The 23237-nt window shown below is 43.7% G+C and overlaps 1 protein-coding gene across 1 annotated transcript in view; it reads right to left on the bottom strand.

Annotated features, from left to right (window-relative positions):
• LOC133363360 (H-2 class II histocompatibility antigen, E-D beta chain-like) overlaps positions 1 to 20894 on the bottom strand; it is a 31047-nt gene extending 10153 nt beyond the window's left edge. The window contains exon 1 of the mRNA XM_061582762.1: positions 20685 to 20894. Within this exon, the coding sequence (XP_061438746.1) occupies positions 20685 to 20894 (210 nt within the window). The remainder of the gene's footprint in view (positions 1 to 20684) is intronic.
• Positions 20895 to 23237: the final 2343 nt, after the last annotated feature.

Raw genomic sequence — 23237 nt, 5'->3', positions numbered from 1 at the left:
GAATCAGCTTGGGTGTTGTTTTAATTCCACTTCAGGCAGATTTCGCAACTGATTGGTAGATCAACCCGTTTGTCTTCCAGGTGTGGCCAATAGAAACACTTTGCTGTGGGCTTAGGCAGTGGTTGGCCCAACACTTTGCTGTGGGCAGTCCTGAAGTCAGAAGTGGGAAAGGGAGATGTGGCCAGCAGAGGGCAGAGTCACTTCAAAATGCAGTCATAAAAACTATTCATGCTGCTTTTGAAGTGACTCGTGTGCCCATAGCCCAAGATTCTGCTCAAACTGGAAACACCATAACCAGCTAAGTAAGTTTTTTAAAAATCAGTTTAGTTCTCTGTGTGAGATTGTAGCCTTCTCTTTTTTCTTCTTTCCCCAAATAAACTTCTTTCTATAGTTGGGCATTTGGCTTGATTTTTTTTTTTAAAAAAGGAATTTCTCACTAAAATGTCCCCCATGTACTAAGACTGCCTGGTTGCTAAAGCTCCTCCTTGAGGTTTTAGAATATTTTACAAAGCTTGGTTAAGTCTGTTGCATTGAGGGGAGTGTGGTTGCGTTCATGTCCTGCTTTCACGTTTTCCACATGCACTTGGTTGGCCACTGCGAGAAGAGAATGCTGGACTAGATGGGTCATTGGCCTGATCCAGCAGGCTTTTCTTATGCTCTTTAGCTTAAGTGCTGTGCCCTCTGGGCCTTGGGAAATTAAAACAAGAGCTCCTTACTGTTTAATATTTCTAGAGCTGGGGTAAAGGGACCTTTACATCACAACTGTAGTATCTCTCAAACTTCAGGAGCACCTCTTGTGTGTATTTCTCGATGAGGGTTCAGTGGTGGTAGGAATGGGTATCCCCAAAAAGGCAGTGGTGCTATCATGCACTGAATACCCCTTGCCCCTTTCCTCCCCATAATCACATCTGTTTTTGTACTGAGGTTACAATGAATGAGCAATATTTAACAGAGGGATGGGAAACTTTTTTTCATCTAGGGGGCCACATTGGCTTTGGGGCAACCTTCCGGGGACCACATGCCAGTGATGGATGGGCCAGAGAGAAAGCGGGTGGAGCAAAGGATGTGAATTTGACCTTTGTGCAGTAGGCTGGTTTCCACACCCACTCACCCACCCCCTCTATCCTTCAGCAAGCAAGCAAGAAATATTATCAGAGTCCAAGGGCACATTCCAGCCGGGCAAAAACACCAAGGAGACTGCAAAGCAGGACCAGTGAGCAATGAGTCCTGGAGAGAAAGGATGTGGCTGGAGAGGGGGTGGGGCCCAGGAAGAGTTCGGAGAGCCAACTAGAGAGACCTGGAAGGTCACATTTGGCCCCCAAGCCTGAGGTTTCCCATCTTTGATTTATAGCAAGTTCAGGACTAGAGCAGCAGATTCTCTCAAAGCCACCAGGTGGCAGCATTGCCCTTACATTTTTCTATCTGAGGGTTGCAACGCTCTTCCAAACAAGCTATCACAGCTTGGTGCTAACATTTTCCCTACAGGGTCTGCCAAAGAAAGAGGGGGAAAGGGGTGTGTGTGAAGTGTTGACTTGCCAAAACTGCTGAGTGCAGGTCACCGAGTACCCTTGGGTTTCAGCAGGCTTTAGCAGCAGTTAGTGTGACATCTGCATTTTCATGGATCAAAAAAGCAAGTCCCAGATGGATCACACGTCCTGTCTGGTTAGATTTCATTGTCACACCAACCGACTGCTGTCGAAATGCCTGCTGTTGCAGACCTGCTCATGAGAATGAACAGCACCCTCAGGGAGGGTTGGGAATGAATTGAAAAGGCTGCTTTCTTTAAAAAGAAAGGTAAACAAACGTTGAAAAAAATCCTGCAATGTAATTATTAAAAGTATATAGCAACACACAAGTAGCTAGTCAGTTAGCTAGGCAAATAAACATGTATACCTGGAAAAATGGTAGCCTAAACATGGTGCTCATGGCAAGAAGAAGGAATTTTACATATGTTGCTTCTCAAAAAGAACTAAGCAAACCTTCACCTGTTGAAATTCTGCACAAGAATTAAAGAGATATGCTGTCATGTTTTCATCAGGTCACCCTAAATCAAGGATAACCAGTATGAATAGCCAATCTACTGTGCCGCTTATTCAGGATGATGGTTTGTAATACACACACACACATACACATACGCACACACACACGTTCCCTACATATAGAACACATTTTAGTAAAATCATATGAAGACACTTTTCTGTGCTTCATTTTCTGCACTGCAGTAGTTTTCAAACTGTGTCCAAGAGAATGATGGGGTTCTTTGGAAACTTCTCTGAGTATTTGAAGATGAATTTCCCTTAAAAACAACTTGCTCACACGCTGTCAGTCTTCCCCTGCAATATGCAGCCACTAGGGTGTGTTGTAGAGAAAACACTCAATGCATGGGGAGCACAAGTGTCCCCATATGAATGGAGTGCGCACTGTAGAGATGCAGCCACCAGGATGCTGGTAGGAGCACAGCAATCAGATCATGTAACACCACTGCACCGCTTGCACTGTTTGCCAGTTTGTTTCTAGAGCCAATTTAAGGTATGTAGGCGTTTTATCTTTAAAGTCCAAAACCAGCAGTGGGAAACATGCTTCAGCCTGAGGGCCACATTCCCTTCTAGGCAACCTTCCAGGGGCCACATGCCAGTGGTAGGCAGGACCAGAAGCAAAAGTGGGTGGAGCAATGAATGCAAATTTTACCTTAATACAGTAGGGCATTTCTACACACACACACCTTTTTGGCCTCCATCCAGGCAAGGGAGAGGCATCATCAGTGTTAGCCAAGAACACTTGAGGAGGAGTGTGGCCTGGGGAGAGTGGGTGTGGATAGACAGAGAGTATCACTTGGGGAGAGTCCCATGGGCCCAACAGAGAGGCCTGGAGCACCACATTCATCCCCTGACTCTGAGGTTCATCCATCCCTTCCCTAAATGGTCTGGGATCTAGCGTTCTAAAGGGTTTCTGAAGGTGCCGTACTGGTAAATGTTGAACTGGGAAGTTCATGATGATGTCCCTTATATCAGCACACCCTCAGAGTCCAACCTATATATATACCCACCCAACTATGCAGCATAATACCCAACTTATTTGGATCAGCTGGCAGTCACACAACATTGAGCTGGCAAAGGGTGGTGTAGCATTTAACATGTTGGAATTTGTTGCAGAGACCTGGATTCACATCCCTGATCAGCCACGTTCCATAACTGTAATACTATCAGGGATGGAATGATCTGTCCATTTTGGTTCTCTCAGTTTCTCATTTTGCTAATTTTAAATTCAGTTCTCTGCAATTCTGCAGCAATTTGCAATTTTTTAAAAAACAAAATCCTCATGAAAGTTCTCCAGCATTTTAGAGTGAATGTCTCCTAGTGTGGTATAGTTAAGGTGCTGGACTATGACCTGGAAGACCAGGGTTTGAATCTCCACACAGCCATGAAGCTCACTGGGCGACCTTGGGCCAGTCACTGCCTCTCAGCCTCAGAGGAAGGCAATGGTAAATCACTTCTGAATACCGCTTACCTTGAAAACCCTATTCATAGGGTCACCATAAGTTGGAATCAACTTGAAGGTAGTCCTAATAAATACATGTTTGTAAGCAGTTTTGACTAATGTACACATTTTTGCAAGCAATGTATCCTAATATAATGCATTTTTGTATGTTATTTTCACAAATATATTCATTTTGTGTACACTTTCCCCTAATATAGCATTTTTAAAAACATTGCTTGGTTGGAGAACTGCATTGCAAAGTTCAGATAAGTGCAAATTTCAAAGTATGTTTATGTTTCAGTTCTCACATTGTTTTGGATAATGTTTAGCTCTAAAAGTGAACTGAATCAAATTTCTCCACCATCCCTAAATCCTATGCATGTCACCTGGGAGTAAGCTCCATTGAATTCAGTGGTGCTTACTTCTGACTGCATAGATTCCATTATTAAAACACCTTGAACTCTAGCAAAAGATCTTCATCCATCTGAAATGCAACCTTTAGCTTTTGATTAGAAATGCACACAATCTTTCACAGAAGTGTTATCATTGAAACTTCCATGACTGGAATCCCATCAAATGAAAGAAGCATGTAACCTTGGCTTGATTATGTTCCTCATTCTCTGACATTCTCTGAACTAATCTCTCACAAACAATAGTAAAACTTGTAAGCCTTGTTATTATCTCACTCACTTGCCAGAGCTGGGAGCCTCCATCAGTTACCCTGGCCCTCTGGCAGATGATTTAATAGTTCCTGCACTGGAAAAAAAAAATCCCGGAGCTGTGCTTCCCCCTGTTCTAGCTCTACTACATCACCGCCTAAAGCAGTGGTGGGAAACATGTAGCCTTCCTGTTGTGGCTGGACTTCAAATCCTGTCACCCCAGCCAGCATGGCCAATGATAAGGCAGGGTGGGAGTTGTAGTCTAGCAACATCTGCAGAGCCACAAGTTCTCCATCCCTGGTCTAAAGGACCACCCCCACCCACAGTAATCTGCATTGTAAAATAATCATTTCAGGCCCTGCTCTTTGGTCCCAGAGACAATGGCCTCTTTATGGAATTCCCTCCCTTGGAAAATCCAGTAATTCCCCTCTCTTTGCACTTTGAAGTACACTCTCAAAACATTTTTCTCTACTGAGGCCTTTTATGATTGATTCATGCCGATTAGTTTTTAGACATTTTCTTAGCTGTGCAGTTTTTATTTGAATGTTATTGCTATTGATAGTCTACTGTATGTAAATCTTTTTAAGTTGCTTTCTGAGATTTTCCAAAATCTGGGGTATTGATCCATAAAATAAATAAATAGAACATGGCCCCAGAATAGGGTTGCCAGGTTCCTGGCCTGAGACTGATCCTGTATCTTTAGCAGAAGAGAAGGTGAGCCAAGTGCAAGTGTTCTTGCAACTCTGTAATGAGAAAAACCATAAGGTGGAATTCTTCCTTCCCCCTGCACAACTTTTAAAGATACAGAAGACCTCTTGGTTGCCAGGCCCGGCCTCCAAGAGGTCTTCTGTATCTTTAAAAGTTGTGCAGGAGGAAGGGAAAATTCCACCTTGTGTTTTTTCTCATTACAGGGTTGCAAGAACACCTGCACTTGGCTGACTTTCTCTTCTCCTAAAGATACAGGATCAGTCTCAGGCCAGGAACCTGGCAACCCTACCCCAGAATCATGTGCAATGCAGTGATTTCATAGTAGATGCTAGCTGTGTGCCTGATCACAAGAATCAATTCAGACTCCGATTCAGTGCTTCAAAAAACAGCCCACCTTGGTTGGAAGTGCTTTAGATGCTTCTCTATTTGGCTTGCAATCCAAGGCTGAGGCCACTTCAGAAAAAAATAAAAACCAAGACTTCAACTTCCCCATTACTAACAGAAAAAATTAAAAAATGGCTGTAACTACTTTTTGACAGAAATAGATGAAATTTGCAAGCTTAATATTGCCCTTCCCATGTGAATAAAACATGTGAAATTACAGGCAAATAAGTCCAGGGGTTTTTTTCTACTAGGATCCTTTCAAGATTTATTTATTTATTTGCAAAAGGAATGGTGTATAATTTTTTAAAAACAAATTGCCAGAATTGGATGAAATTTGGAGCCATGATAGCCCTCCTGAGGGGATGAATCATGCCAAATTTTAGAAGGGCAGCTGCAGGGATTTCCCAAAAAAGGCAGCATTTACAGTTTGAGGTGGATAAAAAAAAGAATAACTTAATCTCCCCTATTGTTTTGTGGTCTGAAACAGCAGATACAAGACAGGTGACCACAGGTAAGAAACCTGCTAATTGCAGATAGTTTTTGTGCTAGGGACCTTTAAAGTTTTTTTTGGGGGGGGGAGAACTAAAAGGAATTTTCTTTTCTCCCCCAAAGCAATGGAATTGGAGAATCTGGGTAAATCATTCCATTTGATTTCAAGCTTACTTGTCAGTCACAACCTCTCCTCCCTCCCTCCCCCATGCTGGCATTTACTCTACCTCGACTATTAGATTTGCTTTTAGCACTCACTTGCGTGGAACATTGTGTGTGTGTGAGTCACTGACATGCCCTGAGCAGGGTCCCTGACTTGGGGCACCTTGTACGGATCCCACTTTACCTTGGACAAGCCCAGAATCCTTCCAAAGCATCTCACTTCTGCTTGGGTTTTATCTGAAGTCACTGCACAGCCCTAGTAGATGTGGAGGTGATTCTCTGTTAGTAGAAAAAGTCTGAAAACCACTGGGCTGTTTTAATACTCACTTTGTTCATTTCAGAATGCTCCTGTGTAGAATGAGACAAACATTCACAATGCCAAGAAAAATGGCTTAACCTTGGAATCCTATCCTCTCCAAATTCATGAGCCGTCACAGTTACATCCAAGAACCTGCCACCACCATCATCAATCTTGTTCCTCACATCAACTGTGTCACCCTCTGCTTTCTTCGAGTCACTTCACTAATTCCCAATTGTGCTGTTCATCAAAACTTTATTCGGGCTTTCAAGTCTGTGCATCAGTGAAATGCTACATCTCTTACTCAATGAATGTGATTGTTCTTGTTTTTTGCTATATGCAGAGCTGGGAAAAGTTACTTTTTTAAACTACAACTCCCATCAGCTCCAGCCAGCATGGCCACTGGATTGGGCTGATGGGAGCTATAGTTCAAAAAAGTAACTTTCCAGGCTCTGGCTATATGCCACCTATGGCAGATGGAAAGGTGGACTAAACATATTTTAAACAGGCAAATAAAAATACCATGGCCAGGTATAAAAGAGTATATGGAATTTCAGCAGGTGTAGCTTGTTATGAATTTGAACCCTGGGAAGATGGAGCCACTGTAGTTGGATGGGTCCCATGTCTGGGAGATGGGCCAGTTGCCTGTTCTGGACAAGGTTGCACTCCTTCTGGAAGAGGAGTTTCACAGTTTGGGAGTGTTGCTGGATACAACTCTGTCACTTGAGGCTCAGATAGCCTCAGTGACTAGGAATAGGAGTGCCTTCTACTATGACAATTCTTGGACAGGGATAGCTCATGGTGATTCATGCACTGGTAACCTGAAGACTAGATTATTGTGATGCATTCTATATGAGGCTACCATTGGGCCTGGTCTGGACGCTCCAGCTGGTGTAAAATGCTGTGGCTAGACAATTGGTGGGGACAACTATCACCAGCACATCACTCTGGTGCTTAAAAATTTGCACTGACTGCCTATATGGTACTGGAGGTTCACGTTTCTTGTATTGATTGACAAGCCCCTTAACAACTTGGGCCCAGGATATGTTAAGGACTGCCTGATTTCTTATATCCCTGCCTGATCACTGAGGTCTTTGGGGGAGTCACTGTTAGTGGTCTCCCATGGTTCAGAAGATACATGGCTCATATCCACTAGGAGCTTTACATTCAGTGTTATGGGTCCAGTTCTGTGGAACTCCCTCAAAGGTGAGATCAAACAGGTCCCCTTCTTGTTGAACTTCCAGCACCTTTTTATTTTGGTAGGCATTTTAACTAAGTGTTCTGATTTTATGGTTAGTTTCAACTGATTTATTAACTCTTTTTAACCTTACTATACTATACATTGCAAGAAATGGAGCGTATCAACATTACAATACTTGGCGTGAGTGAATTAAAATGGACTGGAATGGGACATTTTTAATCAGGCAACTACAAAATATTTCATGCAGGAAATGAGAAATCAAGAAGAAACGGGGTTGCTTTAATAGTGAGAAGTGATGTAGCAAAAGCAATTAGGAGCTACAACGCAAGGTCTGAGCGAGTGATATCAATGAGATTAAATGGGAAACCTATTAACATAACGATCATCCAAGTCTACGCTCCAACATCAAAAGCAGAAGAAGAAGAATTGGAGAGATTTTACGCAGAAGTACAGGAGGAAATTGATCACACACCAAAACAAGATATGATGATAATCGTGGGGGACTGGAATGCAAAAGTAGGGAACAGAGAAGAACTAGGAATTGTGGGGAAATGGGGCTTAGGTGACAGAAATGATCAAACCATTTCCATTAGCCACACCTGGAGGGGGAACTGGTTCATCTGCTGCTCAGCTAAAAATAACTTAGAAGCGAATTAAACACACACACACTCAAGCAGCTCCACAAAAAACGGGTGGGGGTTGAGTAGCGTTGTGTGCCCTGGCTTTCAGAAGAGAGAGGCAGACACACACTAGAATCAGCAGAACAGTGAGTGTGTTTCTACCCTAAGTGCAAAAGCTAGATTGTAAGTCAGGAACAGGGTTGGAAGAGAGAAGAACAAATAAAAGTGGAAATGAAAATCATTTGTCAGGGATATGGAGGAAAAAAGGAACAATGGGCAAAGGAGGGGGGTTTGAGAATGGAGGAACATTACAAGTAGGAGTTGTAATGTGTCCACACCAACACATCCTATATAAAAGTGCTGTAAATTAAATAGGAAAAAAGCCACCAAACTGGAAAGTAGTAAATTTTCAACTCTTGAAGAAGCTGAGAGCAATGCCGTCAGGAGTCTAGACCAAGAGGCTAGACTCCTAGCAGGGGCACCCAAGGCGGAATGGTCAAAGCTGAAACACCAGACTAAGATGCATCCAAACTCAGAGGAAGGAAATGGTAAACCACCTCTGAATATCTCTTACCATGAAAACCCTATGAACAGAGTATCCAAAATGCAAAACGAGATAGTGCTGGAAGATGAGACCCCCAGGTCAGAAGGCACTCACCGAGCTACTGGGGAAGAACAAAGGACAAGTACGAGTAGCGCTGTAACTAATGACGCAGCTGGGTCAAAGCCGAAAGGAAGCCCAGAGGCTGATGTGCACAGTTGCGAAAGGAGAGTCCAGAGTTGTATGATGCACACAATAGGAACATGGTATGTGAGAAGCATGAACCAAGGAAAGTTAGAAATTGTCAAGCAAGAAATGGAACGCATCAACATTACAATACTTGGTGTGAGGGAACTAAAATGGACGGGAATGGGACATTTTAAATCAAGCAACTACAAAATATTTTATGCAGGAAATCAGAAATTAAGAAGAAATGGGGTTGCTTTAATAGTGAGAAGCGATGTAGCAAGAGCAATTAGGAGCTACAACGCAAGGTCTGAGCGACTGATATCAATGAGATTAAATGGGAAACCTATCAACATAACCATCATCCAAGTCTATGCTCCAACGGCAAATGCAGAAGAAGAGGAATTGGAGAGATTTTATGCAGAAGTACAGGAAGAAATTGATCACACACCAAAACAAGATGTGCTGATAATCATGGGGGATTGGAATGCAAAAGTAGGGAACAGAGAAGAATTAGGAATTGTGGGGAAATGGGGCCTAGGAGACAGAAACGAAGCAGACTTATTCAATTCTGTGAAGCCAATAATTTGTTTCTTGCAAACACATTTTTTGAACAACCGAAAAGACGACTATACACGTGGACATCACCAAATGGTCAATATAGGAATCAAATTGATTATATAATTGGTAGCAGAAGGTGGAGAAGTTCCATACTTTCTGCAAAAACAAGACCAGGAGCAGACTGCGGTACAGATCATGAACTGGTCGTATCGAAAATCAGAGTAAAGCTAAAGAAGACCAACAAAGCAATCATAACGCCAAAATACAATTTAAATAACATCCCAGAAGCATATAAAGATCAAATAAGGAACTGGTTTGAGGCTTTAAACTTAGTTGACAGAGAACCAGAAGAACTATGGAATGAAGTCAGGGACATTATCAGGGAGAAATGCAAAAAGACAATACCTCTTGTTAAAAAGAGAGAAAGACCTCAATGGGTGACTGAAGAAACTCTTAAAATGGTTAAAGAGAGAAGGAAAGCAAAAGCAAAAGGAGAGAGAAACATGGTCAGAACCCTAAATGCAACTATACAACGACTAGTACGTAGGGACAAACAAAACTATTACAATAGTTATGGTATAGAAATAGAAAAGGACAACAAAATGGGAAGAACAAGAGCCCTATTCCAAAAGATTAGAGAAATGAAAGGGGAATTTAAACCAAGAGTAGGGAAGTTGAATAATCAACAGGAGAATACACTGACTGACTGAGATGAAATAAAAGGAAGAAGGAAGCAATACACTGAAGAACTCTAAAAAAAGAGATGACAGGATGACAGATTCATTCACAGAGGAACCATATGATGAAGAGCCAGAAATTTTAGAATGTGAGGTGAAAGCTGCTCTTAAACTTCTTGGAAGAAACAAATCACCAGGAATAGACAGCATACCAATAGAGTTGCTACAAGCTACTGAGACTGAATCTGTCCAAATTTTGACAAAAATTTGTCAAGAAATATGGTAAACTAAACAATGGCCCAGAGACTGGAAGCGTTCAATATATATCCCACTTCCAAAGAAAGGGGATCCCAGAGAATGCAGTAATTATCAAACTATTGTCTTAATATCCCATGCAAGTAAAGTAATGCTCAAGATTCTACAACAAAGGCTCTTACCCTACATGGAGCGAGAAATGCCAGACGTCCAAGCTGGATTTAGAAAGGGAAGAGGCACCAGAGATCATATTGCAAACATACGTTGGATAATGGAATGGAGCAAAGAATTTCAGAAGAAAATCACCCTGTGCTTTATAGATTACAGCAAAGCCTTTGGCTGTGTAGATCATGAAAAACTATGGAATGCTTTAAAAGAAATGGGGGTGCCACAGCATCTGATTGTCCTGATGAGGAACCTATACTCTGGACAAGAGGCTACTGTCAGGACAGAATATGGAGAAACCGATTGGTTCCCCATCGGAAAGGGTGTGAGACAGGGTTGTATTTTATCACCCTATTTGTTTAATCTGTACTCAGAACATATCATACGGAAAGCGGGATTGGACCAAGATGAAGGAGGTGTGAAAATTGGAGGGAGAAACATCAATAATTTAAGATATGCAGACAATACCATACTCTTAGCAGAAACCAGTAATGATTTGAAATGAATACTGATGAAAGTTAAAGAGGAAAGCACAAAAGCAGGACTACAGCTGAACGTCAAAAAGACTCAAGTAACGACAACAGAAGATTTATGTAACTATAGTTGACAATGAGGACATTGAACTTGTCAAAGATTATCAACACCTCAGCACAATCATTAACCAAAATGGGGACAACAGTCAAGAAATCAGAAGAAGGCTAGAACTGGGAAGGGCAGCTGTAAGAGAACTAGAAAAGGTCCTCAAATGCAAAGATGTATCACTGAACACCAAAGTCAGGATAATTCAGACCGTGGTATTCCCGATCTCTATGTATGGATGTGAAAGTTGGACAGTGAAAAAGGTGGATAAGAGAAAAATCCACTCATTTGAAATGTGGTGTTGGAGGAGAGCTTTGCGCATACCATGGACTGCAAAAAAGACAAATAATTAGGTGTTAGAATAAATTAAACCAGAACTGTCACTAGAAGCTAAAATGATGAAACTGAGGTTATCATACTTTGGACACATCATGAGAAGACATGATTCACTAGAAAAGACAATAATGCTGGGAAAAACAGAAGGGAGTTGAAAAAGAGGAAGGCCAAACAAGAGATGGATTGATTCCATAAAGGAAGCCACAGACCTGAACTTACAAGATCTGAGCAGGGTGGTTCATGACAGATGCTCTTGGAGGTCGTTGATTCATAGGGTCGCCATAAGTCGTAATCGACTTGAAGGCACATAACAACAACATACACTGCTTAGAGACTATGGTGTTAAGCAGTATAAAACTTGTTGAAACAAACAAACAAAAATAAATGTTGGAAATCACCCTTAATCTTTTACCCCTTTCCTCATCACCACTGACTCTCCTCTCATCCTTCTCACCTTTTCCTCTTGTGTCCTTTTGCTGTCCTTTAATGCTGCTGACAGCCAACAAAACTAGTCATAATGGTGACAGGCCTGTGGGCCAGCGTCAGATTGCCACCAAATGCTCACAAAGGCACCACAACAGATGCATGGGTGGGGTGCTTTCTGGGGAAAATGCGGCCTGTAAAGACAACCAAATGGCTTGGTTGCCTACATCATCCTGGCACATGATAAAGAGGATTTCAGTTGCAGTCCATGCAGGAGGGGTGGCATTGCACCTCTGGTTTCCCGACACCGAGGGTGGCTGCCATTTACAGAGAGGGAGAGAGGCAAGGTGTGGGGAGCTTAGCGCTGTGCAAGCACAGTGATAGCGCCAATCTGATGCTCCTGCTGCTGTGCCCGCACTATGCTGAGCTCTCCCGGCTTTGCTCCTCCTGCTCCCCTTCTCAGTAAGCAGCAGCAGTGTCACCCAGCTGACCTCTACTGATTTTACCACATGTCAGATGCAGATGCGTGGTAAACTCTGGGGTGTGATGTGAGGTCAAGTGCTTGTCTCTAAGGGTACATTATAAAAGAAGGAAAGTGTCAGAAAGCTGAAAAGTTCAACAGGATACTTGAGCTTTGGAACCCCATTGAATGAGAAGGCCACAGAGTCACCAGTGACTGGAAGTAGTTGCAGAAGCAGCACCTCTAGCTCTATGTCACAAGAGTCGTGCCCTTCAGAATTTTTTAGCCCCAGACTCATTAACAAAGAACATCCAAACGGATGTTGTTTTTTTCTGTTTTGATGACATGCGAGACTTGAATGTATTATTATTATTATTATTATCATCATCATCATTATTTATTGCATTTATATACCACCCCATAGCCAAAGCTCTCTGGGGGTTTTCCAACAATTAAAAACATGAAAAACAATTATACAAATTTAAAAAACACTTTTTAAAAAAACAATTTAAAAACACATGCTAAAATGCCTGGGAAAAGAGGAAAGTCTTGATCTGGCGCTGAAAAGATAACAGTGTTGGCGCCAGGTGCACCTTGTCGAGGTAATTGTTCCATAATTTGGGGGCCACCACTGAGAAGGCTCTCTCCCTTGTTTCCATCCTCCGAGCTTCCGTTGGAGGAGCCACCCAGAGGAGGACCTTTGATGTTGAGTGTAGTGTACAGGTGGGTTCATGTTGGGAGAGGTGTTTTGTCAGGTATTGTGGTCCCAAGCCGTGTAAGGCTTTATAGGTTAAAACCAGCACCTTGAATTGAGCTCAGAAACATACAGACAGCCAATGCAAGCAGGCCAGAATAGGTTTTATATGTTCGAACCATCTGGTCCCTGTTACCAATCTGGCCGCTGCATTTTGCACAAGCTGGAGTTTCAAAACTGTCTTCAAAGGCAGCCCCACATAAAGTGCATTGCAGTAATCTAACTTGGAGGTTACCAAAGCATGGGCCACTGAAGCCAGGTTATCCCTGTCCAGATAGGGGCATAGCTGGACCACCAACCGAAGTTGGTAGAAGACACTCCGTGCCACCGAGGCTACCTGAGCCTCAAGTGACAGAGAGGTTCTAGGAGAACCCCCAAACTACGGACCTGCTCCTTCAGGGGGAGTGCAACCCCATTCAGGACAGGTTGGACATCCACCATCCAGTCAGAAGAACCAACCATTAACAGCATCTCAGTCTTGTCTGGATTGAGCCTCAGTTTATTAGCCCTCATCCAGTCCATTGTCGCAGCCAGGCACGGGTTCAACTCATTGACAGCTTCACCTGGAGAAGATGAAAAGGAGAAATAGAGCTGCGTGTCATCAGCATACTGATGGCAACACACTCCAAAACTCCGGATGACCGCACCCAACAGTTTCGCTCACTACAAAAGAGTCTTGAAAGGGCACACAAAATTAAGAGCCAAAGACATTGCATGAAAACAAAAAGAATACATTACAATAAAACCATTTGCAATAGCCCATAATCCAGGGGTGGGGAACCTTTTGACCCTCCAGATATTGTTGTTGGACTCCAACTCCCATCAGCCCCAGCTAGCATGGCCAATGATAAGAGGTGATGGTAGCTGGAGTCCAACAGCATCCAGAGGGCCATAAAGTCCCCTTTTCCTGCCATAATCAGACCCAACAGAACTGCAGTAGCAGAAGACATTTATCAGTAAACATGTCAAGGTGCTTTGAGACTTTTTCATTGTATAATGTGACTGGTTGGTTGGTTGGTTGGTTGGTTGGTTGGTTGGTTGGTTGGTCAGTTAATTAGTTAACAAAGCCTATCAAGTCCCTGGTGCTGAAAGAAGCAAAACAATGGATGGGAAGGACCCATGCTTTCTTTCCATTAAATGCTGCAGGAGATATCCAAGCTCAGCTAAATCTCTTCCACTTCAGCGCAGTAAACACTTGAAGAGAAAATGAACAATCTATTACGCCAGGAAGAGAAGAAACTGGTTCTTATTTCAAAACTGTGGTTTTACAGAGAATGAGATAGCAGTGACTTAGCCTGTCTTGCGGATTATAGTGGTGGAAAACACCAGTGGAAAATGACTCTGCTCCCCATCACAGCTATATGACAGATTCTTCCTCTTTCTTTGGTCAGGGCTACAGAAGTGATTGATAACTGTAGCAGTTAATTCTTTAGCTTCCTGTCCTCTGAGGTGTCATTCAAAGAACTTCTCTGGGATTTAGATATATTTCAGTAAACAAATCCATGGCAGTGACGGGAATAGGGTGCAAACAACAGTTCTCTTATGTAATGCTGGTGAATTTGCTGTTGTTTCAAAGCAACAGTTGACATCTGGGAAGGTCTTTTCAGACAAAACAGAGGTGGGACATTTTAATGCCTAAAGCTTGGTAAGACACAGCTAGATTGACATGAATTCTGTTGTGTAACTCGCCACATGATTCATGTACCAGCAAGGCCAAATTCAGCAAGTCCTTGGAAGATGCCAGGCACTTCCAGACAGCAATCAATGACACTTTTTTTTCTTTTCTGGGGGTGGAGTGGGGAGAGAGAAACATTATACAAGTGCAAGCCTCATTCAGTGCTAATGGCACAAGATATATATAGTCCCCATGCAACGAATTACCTGCCAGCCCCTCCCCTCTTAATTTGATTGTCTACTACAGGAATGGTGGGCCTTGTGGCCGTCCAGGTGTTGTTGGACTACAACTCCCATCAGCCCCAGGCAGCATGGTCAATGATAAGGGCTGATGGGAGTTGAAGTCATATTGTATATTTGTTTTTAACATTTTTAATTGCTGTAAACTGCCCAGAGAGCTTTGGCTATGGGATAGTATATAAATGTAATAAATAAATAATAAAATAAATAAATAAGTCCAAAACAACATCAGAAGGTCCATAATGTTCCCTATCTACCACCACTGCTGGGGGAACTTCAAATGGCCACCCCATTTCCTGTAAACAATAACCTGTCTTCCCTGCTGCTACTCCTGGTAAGGACCAAGTCACTTTCTCCTTAACTAGAGTCCTTGCTAGCCAGCACTGCTGCTGGCGGAACTTCCTCCACCCAGGTCCACACACACCTTACATTTAAAGCACATTCAATGCATATTTAAAGTACATGGCTTTCCCCAAAGAATTCTGGGAACTGTACTTTGTAAGGATGCTGGGAATTTGTAGCTCTGTGAGGAGGAAACCACAGTTCCCAGAATTCTTTGGGGAAAAGTCATGTGCTTTAAATGTGAGTTGGATGTGCTTTAAATGTATGATGTGAAGGGGGCAAAAATGAGGGGAAATGGACACGCCTGTAACTGTTGTAATTGTACCAGGAATTAACCTCACACTGCCCACTCCAAGTATATGGGGGCAGCCATCTTGAAGAACAGAGGTGGAGAACTTTTAGCCCTTCAGATGTTGCTGAACTACAACTCCCACCATCCCTGGCCATTGGCCATACTTGCTGAGGTTGATGGGTGTTGTAGTTTAGCAACATCTGAAGGGCCAAAGGTTCCCCACCCCTGTTGCCGAATTACCCTGGAAGGGATAGCACACCACTGATTCCAGGACATTTTTAGACACATTCTTTTTCAATGAATACAGCAAACACCATACTTTTTAGTTGTTCCAAGCAACTTAAAACTGTGAAAAAGGCAGGCAGACAGGCGGGCAGGCAGGCAACTCTCAGGTCACCTTGTAAAAATGTAGGTAGGTAATCCCTCAAATTATGTCATGGAACAGTTTGTAGAAACTTAGGGCTTATCCACATGGGAGAATTACTTTGTACTAAAGACACGTTTTACCTCCGTTTTCTATTTGCACTGTCCACAGTAAGGGCTCGATGCCAGCTGTAAACATGGTGTTTTCTATTCACTCTGAGGGGAAGGATCAATCATGCAGTTTCCTAATGACCACACCCTATAATTTAGCATTTCTACTCCCTCTGGTTACTTGGCAACCGAGCATGCTCACTTTGTTCTACTGCTAAGTTTCATTTTAAAAACAACAATCTGGAAGTGCGATTATTTGTATTTTCACTGGTACAATATTGCTGAAATGCAAATCTTTGTTTGAGCAGTGTTATGCTTTTGTGCATAAGTTAGGAGGTAAAGAAAAATAAGGCACCATTTGCAGCAACATAAAAAAGGCAAGCAGAAGGGGGAGAGCAGCCAGAAGTTGCTTTTCATCCTAGAGGAAATAAAATGAACGAAGGAAGGAGGAGGGAGTGGGCATAGAGAGGGGAATGATTGACATACCCACCTAAAAGCATCAGAACAAAGTGTCTGCAAGCATTAGAGATACAGAGTGAAGACTTTTTTCCTTTCCTTTTTGTATTATCAGAGGATTGAGTTACTATGGATTTACAGGGGGGAAATTGCATGATAGTTTCTGTTTGCCAGTAGTGTCATGTGAACCATGCGAATTAAAAGGAGATGTGAGTAGCACTGAACACACACTAAACTACCATGTAGATAAACCCGCAGTCTAATCTGCATTCTGATTTGATAAGTCAGTATTTCTCAAGCAGCAGGCCAGGATCTACCACTGGGTTTTGGGGCCACTTTCAAGTGGGCCTCAGTGCCACAGCCTTCCCCGTGCTTCTTCTCACTGGCTTGTCACCCCCACACCACCCCAGCTGTGCAATAGCCCTTTGGTTAGATCAATGCCAGCACCGACAATTCCTTGTATGTTGAGTAAATGTGGCTGAGAGAAGTTCGGGGAGGGAGGAGGGAAGGAAAGTCTCCTTCTCTGAGGGGAAAGGGTAAGAGGAGACACTGAAGGACATTAGAAAGTGAGATAAAAGGTTAATATTTATTAACAGCAACACCACAATCTGGGAACAGAATGGAAGGGGATAAGAGAGAAATGTTATAAAAATGAATGTAAAAGGATTAATGAGGAGGGATGAAAGAAGCTGGCAGTTTATGATGTGAGGAAGTAAAGTACAAGTTGAGGGTGAAAGGAGAACGGGAAAAGAAATTATAGGAGATGCATAAAAATTCTTGGAGAGACGTGTGGGCGTGAAGGTAATATATATATATATAAACGTAATTGTGATTAACCAAATAGAGGTTTTTATTGTATTAAGAAAACGTTTCAGCTTCCACCTTCATCAGCTGCTAACATACAAATGCTGTTACCAAGGTGGCAGTTATAGAGCTTTGAGGATGGAATGCTCAGAGGGGCTTCATTTGCAGAAGCTAAGTAGTGGTGGTACTGTCCTCCAGGTTCAGGCCATGTGGTGCCAATGTGTCCAGAGAGTAAATCCAAAAGTTCTCCCTTTTGGTCAATGCTGCTGGATCTGCTGGCATCTCTATCGCTGTAATGGAAAAGTCCAACAGGCTGTGACCCTCGATGTTAAAATGCTTTGCAACTGGTTGCTCCACTTTTTTTGTCAAAATTGCTGACTTGTGGTTCCTGAAGCGCGTGCGTAGGTCAGTTGTGGTCTTTCCTACGTATTGGATATGACATCCTGGTCTTTTGCAAGTCTCTTGTTTGTCTGCTCTTGATACACCATAGAGGGAGAAATTCCTGCGGGGGAAAAGTCCAGAGATAACTTGGGTCAGCTGAAGGAACCAGCAATGCATTAAATGACCCCCCCCCCATTTTGTTTTAATTCATTACTTACATTTACACCCCATCTTTCCTCCAAGGAGCTTAAGGTGGGGTACGCAGTTCTTCCCCACTCTTCATAATATCCTCACAACAACCCTGTGAGTTTGGTTAGACTGAGGTTAGACATGGTGATCCGTGGCCAAGTGGGGATTTGAACCCTAGTCTCCCAGGTTCTAGTCTGACACTCTAACCACTAGACCACACTGACTTTGTCCTTGAAACAGCTGGCAGAGTTCCTCGATCTTGGCAGAATTACAGCTGTCTATGAGCACTTGTTGAGGGAAAGTTCCCTATTGCCTATGTTGTATTGGCCTAGGAGGCACTCCTTGCAGCAGACAGAGGGATCCATGAGCAAATAAAGAGGGGGCTGATTGCCTAACCTGGACATTTCCATCCCTCTCTCTCCCTATGTGTGTTTGCTTATTTTGGCCATTTACTAAGGGGAATATGGCATGAATGTTGGGAAGCAAACTGATCTGGTAACACTTGAGCTAGCACGGTTGCCAGCCTCAGTTGCTTGGATGGAACATTCTGTTGAGCCTTCTTCCAAAAACAGTTCCCAGGGCATCATAACATTGGATCGTTAGGCCAGGGTTGTTCCCTTGATGAGAAATGGCAGGAACTGCCAGGGCAAACACCAGGTTGGATTGCATATTCTGCCTGAATCCTGTTTGCACAGCACTTGCTGTGAAGAGAGACAATGAATTTAAACAGTCTAGTAAGAAGAGCCCTGCCTTGCCTAGTTCATGATGACGACTCTACGCAGCTTCAAGCCAGGCTTGGCTTGCAAATCTGACAGAGTGTGCATCATTTGTGTTTGATTGAGAACTGTCTCTTCTCGAGCCCTCTCTCATTGGCTGCATTTCCTGGTTAATCCCTACTAAGCTCTGAAGGCCTTTGGAAAGGTTCCCATCCTTCTTGATTTCTATCTACTTTTCCTCAGCTGTCAGCCAGGCCTCCAAGATCTCTCTCTCTCCCTCTTCCTCTCTTCTATGTTCTAAGAGTAGGAATCAGGTGCAAGACAGAGCTGATTCTTCTTCTTTTTTATCAACTCTTTTTTCTGTTTCCTTTTTTTCTTTTTTGCCTTTCCCTGGCAAAATAATAGCCCCTAAGCAGCATGTTATTTTCTGTGTTTTCATAGTTTTCATTTTTTACTTTCGTGTCTTCCCACTACAGCTTCAGTTGAATGATTTCCCCCACCGCTACCGTCTCTTAATTCAGTTGTGTGTTTATATTGTGCCATAATCTCCGTGTCTGGAAATGAAGGCTTGAGTTTATTTTCATAGGAAAATTATGTAACAAATTTACTCAGTGAACTAACAACTTGACTTACAAAAAAACTTGTCATGCATCGTTGACATTGGCTTAGCTTTTTTTTGCTAAAATAAGAAAAAACTGACAGGCCCATTGCTTAGCAAAATAGATGGGGTTGTACTTGGACCATCTGTAGTAGTAGGGTAGAAACACACTCACTTTTTTGCAGGTTCCAGTGCATCTCCACCTCTCTCTTCTGAAAACAGGGGCACATGATGCTAGTCAAACCCTGCCCCTTTTTACTGTAAAACCTGTTGGGATCAGCTTTGGTGTTGGTGTTGTTTTAAATCAGCTTCAAAGAGATTTCCAGCTGATCAGCACTGTGGGAGTCTTGCCTTCCTCATAGCAATACAGGGGGTGAAAGATGAGTATGTCACTAGGCAGGGGAGGCACTGAGCTGAATCTATAGTAGGGTTAAGCATGGAATGGGCACCCCACTTCCCACTGGGAGCACCTCAATAAGGGGTCTTGAGGTGCTGCCTTCTATTTGCAGCCTTAGCTCAGAGGAATGGCACAGCCACTGCATTCCCAGATTACTTGAGGGCCCCACAAGAGCAGTTCACACTGTGGTGTATCCAGGGATCATACAACTTTCTGCATGTGGCCCCAGCACTTGGGCTGGGGCCAGGGCATTGGCTAGTGGTTGATGCCTGGATCCTAGCCTTGTGCCAAACTCTACATAAGAAGAGCCCTGATGAATCAGGCCAAAGACCCAGCTAGTCCGACATTCTGTCCTAACAGTGGCCAACCAGATGGGAAGCCAACAAGCAGGAACTGTGTGCAACAACACTCTCCACACTTGTGATTCCCTGTGATTGGTATACATAGGCATACTGTCTCCAACAGTGCACAGTTTGTGCACTGTAACTAGGGTTACCAACCGTACTCTTTTAAGAATACATGTACTCTTTCTGAGATGGTGCAACAGCATACTCTTACTTTTCACTTATCGAAGCCAAATGTACAAATGACAAAATGATGGTAACCCTAACTGTAACCAATAACATTATAGTCTTGTTAACCTGACATAAGTCTCTGTATTGTTAATCGCTCCCAATCTTCACATCCTTACTGTGTGTGGATACACAAACTTGTCAAGCTAAAAACAGCAGCAACAAGCAAAACACAAAAGCAACACTCACATACAATTCCTTAAGCAGCCACAGAATCAAAAGTATATTTAAAAATAGAATGTCTCAGTTGCTGATGAAACACAAATAAACAGGAAGATGGCCTCACCTCTTATAGTAGGGAATTCCACCACAGGGCGCCACCACAGAGAAAGCCCTTCAATATATTGCCGCCAGAAGACAATGGCATACACAAGCAACAGCTGATCTCAAAGAACAGGCAGATCCTCATAAGAGGAAATGTTCTTTCAAGTAGTGTGGTCCCAAGGTGTCTTGGTACCAGAGGTAGGAATAACATGGAAAGTATAGGGATAGGTTCCTATACCTGCTCATCGATGGTGAGGGCAGTGGCGTCACTAGGGGTGTGCGGCAGGTGCAGACCACACCGGGTGTCACCATCAGAGGGGGTGACACCCAGAGCCGCTGCCCCTAGGCACCGGGAAGCGGGGCAGATGGCAACTCCGCTTCTTCTCCTCGCCTTTCGCCCGGCTGTTCTTTGCTGCTGCCATGGCTTCTGCCCGATGCCCAGCAAGCTTGCCCGGCAGGGCCTGGTCTTGGAGAGCTGTGGTGCCTTTGCCCAGGCGCACCGCCGCCGCAGGGAAGAGCCGTCGGGACAAGGCCAGCGGTCTTCGCAAGGGCTGCCGCATGGAATGATAGTGCGGCCACAGCAGCTGTCTGCAAACTCCGCCACGGATTGGGGTGGAGGTGACTGGCGCCCGTTCCTCCCCAGCTCATCTCCCATAGAAAGAAAACACCCCGCCGCCCCGTTGTTCTCCCTCCTCACCCTTCGGCTGGACTCTGGACTTCTCCAAAGTGCACTTTGCGACAGAGTCCGAGCCGTGTTTACTAGGAAGCAAGGTCCATTGTGTCCCGCGGGCTTGCTCCCAGCCAGGTGAAGTGTGCCTTGGCCTGCACCTGAGACGTGGAGGGGCGTTCGGGCCTCCTGTGTGCTGCAAGCCATGACCTTCAGCATCAGGGTGACACCTAGGAGAAAGGGAGCAGGCGGTAGATTGGCCACGTGAGTGTGGTGGGGAACCTTGACCCAAAGGCCAAGCAGGGAGCTGGGGCCAGCCTTGCAGGCGAGCTCTGTGGGAAAGCTACGGAAGGGCCCAGGGCAGCGGCAGAGGGTCTGCAGATGGAGCTGGGAAGAGGCCGCTGCCTGAAATCCTGGAGAGATGCTGCCAGTCTGTGTGCAGCTGGACCTGATACAAGGCAAGTTCCTATGAGCCGTGTTTGACTAAGGCCTACGCAGAGTCGAGCCATTGACATTAATGATCCTAACTGAGTTAGGTCTGTTAACTTCAATGGGTCTACTCTGAGTAGGAGGTGTGCTCCTATACAAGTAAGCCTTTGGCTGCAGAGCTGTTTAATCTGTTTTTTAACTGATCTGTATAGCAGCTGTTAGCCAGAGCTTGGAAAAGTTACTTTTTAAAACTACAGCTCCCATCAGCCCCAGCCAGCATGGCCACTGGATTGGGCTGATGGGAGTTATAGTTCAAAAAAGGAGGTCCATGGGGGTGACACCATGAGTTACCTCACTGGGTGGCACCAACCCTAGTGATGCCACTGGGTGAGGGAAGTTTCAACATGGGTTTTAAAGGGTGCCTATTCCACACACCCTCTCCCTCCTCTGAATCGTATTGGATCCTTTCCTCCTCAGCCCTGGGAGAAAGCAAGAGATGACTCTAATGGAAAACAAACACACAGGCCAGTCAGTTTCACCCTAGAAAGCAAAGGCATGGGCTTATCAGTTTATTGATACCAAAGCAAAGACACAAACTGGTCAATTTCATCTTAAAACAGAGGCAGGGGTTTGAAAGTTTATCAATAGCAAAGCAAACCTAGTCAGTTTCGCCTTTAAAAGAGGCTTTTGTTGAAAGGAGCTTAGTTCCTGGAGGATTCATTAACTGAGGTATTACTGAAGTCTAATGGAGATCTAACTAATGTATGTAGCACTGTGGCCAAGCATAATTCCAATAAGAATAGGCACAGCTGGTATTCCAGCCACAGCTGGGTGAAAGCAGTCCTGGCTAGAGTCAACACCTGAGCATCTCATGACAAGGCTAGGTCCAGGAGAACTCCCAAACTATAAACCTGACCTTTGCAGGAGAGTATAACCCCATCCAGAACTATCCCTGAACTGGTAGGCTTCCTGACCAACAGCACCTCTGTCTTTTCTGGATTTAAGTTCAATTTGATTACCCTCATCCAGCCTACCACTGATTGATGCAGGACCTTCCCAGCCTCCCACCATAATACTGGCAAGATTATTGCCATTATCAGCATACTGATGAAAACCCACCTCCAACACACCTCCATTCCAGCAGCTTCATGTTAATGTCGAAAAGGGTAGAGGTCAGAATTGAGCCCAAAGGCAAAGAAGTCAAGCATTAGTTCCCCAGAACCATCTTCTAAGACCTGTCTACCTGCAAGAAAGGTCTGGAGCCACACAAAAGAGTCTCCCCCATCCCTATTTCAGCAAGGCAGCTCATAAGCATATCATGGTTGATGGTATTGAAAGGTACAGCAGAACCAACAGGGACATCCCTGGGCCAGTTCCCAGCAAAAATAATCTAGGGTGACAAAAGCCATTTCTGTCCCAAAATAAGACCTCAAGCCAGAATTATTTATATCTCTTCTTTAAGGAAAAAGAGGTTTCTTACAAGGCAGCTTATAAGAATATCTAAGTTAAGCGAATGTATGACATTATATGAAACATCATAATTAAAGCTAAAAACACACAATCATAAGAAGTTTAATGGAAGAGCAACCAGTGATAACATTAAAGTAGTGCTCAAGCCCATAAAACCATAAAATCACAACATAAACTAGCACAGCCATAACAGAAGATCCTTTAAATTATGGGAAGACCAATTTTATTTATTTAATAAAATAATGTATTCCTCTGGCTTTTTAATGTTTTAAGTACAAGTTAATGTAAATGCTTTATAGTGGATGTAGAGAGGAGAAAGGGTTATTGATGATAAGTA

Source organism: Rhineura floridana, chromosome 8 (assembly GCF_030035675.1).
Source record: "Rhineura floridana isolate rRhiFlo1 chromosome 8, rRhiFlo1.hap2, whole genome shotgun sequence".
Lineage (NCBI taxonomy): Eukaryota > Metazoa > Chordata > Lepidosauria > Squamata > Rhineuridae > Rhineura > Rhineura floridana.
This window is presented reverse-complemented; position numbering and strand designations above follow the sequence as displayed.